Source organism: Lepisosteus oculatus, chromosome 22, assembly GCF_040954835.1.
Source record: "Lepisosteus oculatus isolate fLepOcu1 chromosome 22, fLepOcu1.hap2, whole genome shotgun sequence".
NCBI classification, from domain to species: domain Eukaryota; kingdom Metazoa; phylum Chordata; class Actinopteri; order Semionotiformes; family Lepisosteidae; genus Lepisosteus; species Lepisosteus oculatus.
In genome coordinates this window covers 11,087,968-11,094,502 of record NC_090717.1, presented here as the reverse complement: position 1 = coordinate 11,094,502, position 6,535 = coordinate 11,087,968, and the positions used below count along the sequence as shown (strand labels likewise).

Genomic DNA, 6,535 nt, shown 5'->3' with positions numbered 1-6,535 from the left:
TCATTATAGAAAGGTGGAAAGGCCCTTGTGGTCACTCTTGTAGTCCCTCCTGCCGGCCACTTCACATAGGAGTGAAATGTGGACTGCAGGGGTTGTGATGGTTTCCTTCACGTCTCGTTTACTGCGCCTGGCTGAGAAAAGCCCTGCAGTGCTCATGATAAGAAGGGCCTAGCATTGCATCAGTAAGAACATCCATGACTCAGTGTCACTCCCATTGTGGTAGCGGTTGTCAGCCTTATGACATAGGATCCCTTCCGTAAATAGATGGTTGACACTGATCAAGACAAGGACACTTTTGCTCTGTATCCCAATGGCCACTTACAGTTTTCAGAGAGTACTGAATTTTATGGTACAATGACATCAGGTTCAGTGAGTTAGTAGAGTTGGTAATGTGGCCTTAGATTTAATCAAGTCACAGTCCTGTCTGCAAGCAAGTTCTGTTGTAGGGTATCTTCTTACATTCTGTGCTGTACAGCAGTATGTAATGGGTTACATGGCTATTTAATTGTTGTGCAGAATAAAGTAATTTTGAAGCTTTGAAGTCTTTCACTTTAGTGATAAATGTACTGTATCTGGAGTGGTCAAGTCCTCCTCCCCTGCTTCACAGAACACACTGTGTGCTCCTTTTCAGAAACAGCAATAGGTAGTGTAGATTAATAATAATTATTAATTATTATTTATTAATAAATAATTGCACTGTTTATATATTATGTATAATGAGGTTGTGTAAATCAGAAACAGAGGTGCAGTCAGTATGAATAATCCAAAATTCTTAAAATTTATTGTAGTTCTGTATATACATTTGTGTTTATTTACAACAAGAACAACAAAGTAATCCATCTCTTTTTTACAATTGTATTTTAATTACCCAATTTCTATAACAGCATTGTTGAATATTTTTTCATTAGAAAACTGAAAACAAAGCAAACAAGTAACTAACAATATATTGTTTTGATAAGCTAGAAACAAACTGATTTAGAATACTAAAGCAATAAATACTATGAACAAGAACCATACTAGTTAATACAAGCTTCTTTTTTCTTTTTTTTAATCAATTCTTATTGCTTGATACATAATTTAGTATTTTTCATATTTGTTTTTGCTTTTTATACTTTCAGATACATCTATTTTTTACAATAGGGCATTAAAATGTATCAACATAAAGTTATAGGTGACCAATTAATTCTGTGCATGATGCTCTGACAGTAAAATATGTTTTAAGTGTAGAAGTACCACCTCTTTTTTTAATATCTTTTGTCCAGTTCTCAAGACCATGACACTGAAAATGACGTTTAGCAAACTATGGATTCTAAACTAAGACGAAGATTCCCAGATTCCGGTTAATCATCTGAAATTATTTTTTCTGTATATCAAACCATACACTAAGACAGCCTGGATTGTATGAATGAATCTTGCTGTTATTGTGAAGGGTAAAGAACTTTCTTTAACATTGCCCTTAACATGATCATATGTATTAGAAACATTTTTAGATGATGAAGAAATTCACAAACAATGAGCTTCAGTCTGTAGTGACAGAGCTTTTGGCATATAGGGACATGTTAATGGTCGTCCAAAACTCATACTACCGCAGCAGAGTTTGGATCTATTGGAGCTGTGATCATATTTTTTAAGTAGCATTTGTGGCTTCTTCTACTGCATAAAATGGTCATAGATTAAACAGTTTTAGTAAAATAAATCCAGTTTGTATTTTTTCCTGTTGTCCTTAATTATTGGGTTTGATTCTTAGCAAAGGAACTAGTTGCTCATTTGTCCTCTCTATGCAGCCAATAGTTTTTTTTTTGCAAGAAGATAGTAGTATAAAGGAGGTTTCAGGTGTGATGATTTCTGTCTGAAAGAGCACAGAGAATGCAACAAGAAACAAAAAACAGAATTTGAAACAATGTCCTAGTGGACAATTCTGTACAGTATGCAATTCCTCTTATATGCAATCAAAAATAATTATTTTTCAGTCAAATAATAAAGTCATGGAAATGACATTGTTCAAGCTGTTTGTTAATCAATGTTCTAGTAAAGTTATAGAGGTAGAATTATTTTTTACATTAATGTGTGAAAAAGCACATTGTAGCTGTGCTAAACAGAAAGCATTGATGTTTAAATACAATGCAACAAAAAAGGTGTGATGCACACAAAATCAACAAGCTACATTTTTCATGTATAAACCCTCATTAACCCAGTGTTATATTGTTGCCAAATTATTAGAAATTGACATCTGGCCAGACAGTCCTTCGTCCGTCACGGAGAAGGAATCGATGCCTCCAAAAGTCCGTTCTCTGAAGCATTTGTAATATGTCAGCTACTCGCCAAAATCTAGACTCCTGAAAGTCAATCCTGACTAATACACAGCCGCCAATTCCCTGATTAAATAAGGCCATATCTGTAAAAGTGGCTAAGATAATATGTTGAGTGTGACACCTCTATTTTAGAGAGTTTCAGTTAGATAACCTAATGTGCAGAATTAACCTTAAGACTGCCTTACATCTGAAGAACAGGTCAGCAATTTAACAAATCATTACAAGTTTAATTAGAATTAATGAAGTGCTTACATTTAAGGACACAAAGGAGGTTTTACAGTGGAACAGATCTGAAGATCTGTTATTAGCAGAAATGCTTTGTGGCCATAAGACGATGTTATTTTAGGTAATCAGATTGTATATCGTAAAAGTGGGTTGAAAGTGAGCTGAATTAAAGGAAAACTTATGATCATTTTACTTCCTGCAATTTAACAGGATTTTGTGTACCATAGAGTATCTTCCTCAGTTTTGATGTTCAGTTTCTGAACACCTAAGCAATATTGTCTCAGACTGAGGCGAACCATGTGAAATTGTCCTTGTGTTACTTCTTGCTCCATTTAATTGCATGCTTTAAGCCAATTTTATCATTGTGAAGAAACCACCATTTTATTCAGTAATTGCCCACATTTGAAATTTGAATGGAGGGTGGTATGTGTCCACTACAATCTCTGCATTAGAATTTCATGCACAAGCTTTGCTTTTGTTTAGACAGAGATGAGCTGAAGGAAACATGGAAAGAGACCAGCAGCCGTGGAAGCATAGGAAAAAAAATCCACAAAATGCAAAAGGAAAAACCGCAGTTTGAATCAGAACATTATCCATCATTCATCATATTTCTCATTATGCCTTTTCCAATGTTATGCTCAGTCATTGTTTTGCATTAGACTTCCAAGAACTCCTAGATAATCAGTTGTTTTTCTGTCCTCCTCGATCTTTACCGGAGGCTTAAAATACATATTAACCCTTTTTTCCCTGTCGATAATTCATCAACAGGCCTATGGCATTAGTCTTTTAGTCCAGCTCCTTATCACACGCTTCTCCATATTATTTTTTATCAAGCTTCAGAATTTTTTGGCAATCAGCAAAGGTTGAAATAAAATGTTATTTCAAAAAGAAATAAATATTTCTAAAAGAAATAACAGTACATGAAAGATGATATTCACTAAATTATAATGGTATACAGTTGCAGATGCAATTGGCACCCTCTACCACTAACACTACTAATTTATCAAGCAGACTATATTTTGTTAAACTACACTTATTTGCCAGTGATACCTTTCCTAAGTTTATTGAATATGTTCATCATAACAGGTGGTGGTTAAGACATTCTGATGAATTAACTAATTTAAGATATAGACCGCCAATTCTTATCTGTGCCGAGCTAGTTATCATATGAGTAAGGAACTTGTGGTTGCCCAAATAAAGATTAATGTTTACACATGTGCTAAAGCGCACATACTCAAGACTTTTTCAACAAAGTTCTGCATTAACTCCAACTCCAGGGTGAATGAAATAATGTTAGCATTAAATAAATTGACTCAACTGTTCTCATGAGTCATGCAAACTGTACCAGTAAGATATGGCTACATTAATTGCAAATTAAAATCTGAGTAGTTCCTTAATCATAGATCTGCTGTGAAAGCTGTTCATTTCCTTGAAGCTTTTTACTGCTAGAATATGGCTACATACCTTTAAAAATGTGGCGATTTAGTTTTCTGATTAATAAAGTGATACACCATGAAAGACATTGCAATATTTACAGCACACCCTTAAAGAATTGAACCCAACATTGTTTGTATTTGTATCAAAATCAGTGAAGAAACAGGGAATGGTGTGTGGGTGGTGGGGCTAATTGTCCTTTATACCTTGACTAGCTTATGCAATAAGCAATTAATATTGTTTCTCTATCAGACTAGATGATCTTGTATTCGGTGGCTCAATTTTAGATATACAAATTCAATGCTAGCTTCAAGCTTTTGTTTTGATAACAATACCTACGGATTATAGTTGAAAGTCTAGACCATTTGCTAAGTTCCTTAGTGCCTTAAGTTGTATACACAATTCTTTTACTATGACTGCTTAAAACACAGTCCTGATAATTGAACTCTGGAGTTCTATCTATAAGGATACCAGCGTCCCTACCGTATTTGTACAGTTTGATTCACTCTGCCAGTGTGATCCCTAAAGAAAAATGAAATTATGATTTGGAGAAAAGGGGACATGCAATTATGATTGGTAAGGGAGGGGAAGATCAATGGACAAATAAATCAGCTCCTCAAACAAAACAGAATATAATCCAATAGATTCTTCTATTCACCTTTTTTAAGAGTCAAATATAAGAAAGTTGTCTTTCCCTAAATCTAGACATCTTGTAGAAGACATCCACTGAATCATTTTCAGTTAAGCTAGACTAGTCTTATTTGCTCAATGGTGAGTGGCCTTAGCCTGTGTCCACTGTTGTGTACAGATGGGCGAGGTAATTCACGGCAAAGATCTTTACAATTAGCAATCCAAAACATTTTCCATAAAAATCTTAGGAAAACCTTCTTAATGTACACATTTACAGTTTGAAAAAAAAGAGGTGGAAATCTTGACTTCTGATTTGGTGGCCTTCACCATAGCTTTGAACGGAAGTGAAAGTCACATTAAAATTAACAAACCTTTGGTCTGGACTTCTCAATATGGATATCTCAAACTAGAACTGGGGTAGCTGCCCAGTATTGGATTAATACTTTAGCTTCTATAAAGAGACAACAAAATCAGCATGATGGGTAAAAACAAATTCATGCTGTGTATAAGTATTATACATTTTATGTCTTTACTCTGAAATAAATATCCAATGTTTTCTGTGGATTTTGTCTTTCCAGTGGTTCAGCACCAGACCTTATAGATCCTGTATTAAAGTGGACTAAAAGCACTGGAAAGAGTTAACTGATTAAGGGTCCTTTATTTTCTGAATAGCATCTGACACAACTAGGTGAACAAAACACCACAAACAACGATAAAGAAGTAGAAAATAACAAAGGACAGAACTCTTGTGAGGCTGATATTGTATAGGCTTATAGAAGACGAACAGGAGTAGACTTTCCCTTTGCAGCATTCCTTCGGAATGAAGGGGTGTCACACCAGCAATCCTGTGCCTCTAGTGTACTGAGCTTATCCCTGTGTATGCTTATTTCTCTGCATGTCTTTCTCTTTACTGCTCCAGGATGAGTCTCATTCCACGGGAACAGCGTTGTAGCTTTGTTTTAAACAACAGACAAACTCCTTCATACCTTTGAGGCCACCTCCTTTTCCCTCTCTCTGAGGGGAAGATTCACAGACTGAGAATAAGGCTGTCGTACGGAAGGGAGCCCATAGCAGTGATTATACCACGCCAAGTCTTGGAATTCGTGGGAAAAGTTTGTTCTTGTTTCATAAATGCGTCCCCCCCCCCACCCCACCCCTGGTCTCCTGCCCCCAGCGTGTCCTCAGTCTCAGGTCAGGATGTGATGCGACTAGCTGCTCTCGCTCCACTCCGGCACGATGCCCACGCCATGGACAGGGTGGTACTGGTGTGGAGAGAGGTTGCGGGGCATGGTGTGAGGGTAGAGGTACTCGTTTCCCTGGAGGCCAGCGGTGGGAGACTGGAGGCCCGTCTGGGGTCCACATTGTCTGGCGAGGGGCTGATGGGGCACAGAGCTCTGGTACATGCTGTGCGTGTCCGCGATCTGTGGCGAGGCGTGGTTGGCCACCCCACTCAGTCTGGGCATGAGGGGACCAGAGGTGAAATGGGCAGAGAAGTGCTGATAGGACATCCGCTCCATGGGCTGCATGGCAGTCACTGGGCAAGTGCTGTAGGGGGGCACGGTGGCCCACGTGTTGCAGCTGATGTCCTCCAGGCTGGGCACGGGGTCTGCTGCTTGCGAGGCGCTGGCATACATGCAGGCCTGGCGCTGGGCTGACTCTGTCCTGTACGGGGCTGCACCCAGGCCGGGAGGCTGGGAGTAGCTGCCCGCTCGGTAATAAGCATCCTCGTCTCTGGGTGAGCTCTCGATGTAGGACTTCTTGTAGGGGTGCTCGGCAGTCTGGCACTCGTCCTCCACTGTGGAAAGAGGACAAGAGACGTGGTGACCATTTCACGCTGGAAGGAAAAGAAAAGAGACACAAAGTTTCGGCTGTGGAGCCTTTTTCACCCGTAACATTGCATCTCTTTTCTTTTCCTTTCAGCGTGGAATAAACCT

General features: G+C 38.4%; 1 protein-coding gene across 1 annotated transcript in view; it reads right to left on the bottom strand.

The window, feature by feature from the left end:
* Positions 1 to 759: 759 nt before the first annotated feature.
* tbx5a (T-box transcription factor 5a) overlaps positions 760 to 6,535 on the bottom strand; it is a 39,684-nt gene continuing 33,908 nt past the window's right edge. Inside the window, exon 9 of the mRNA XM_006640276.3 lies at positions 760 to 6,396. Coding sequence (XP_006640339.1) covers positions 5,810 to 6,396 — 587 coding nt within the window. The 3' untranslated portion in view covers positions 760 to 5,809. The remainder of the gene's footprint in view (positions 6,397 to 6,535) is intronic.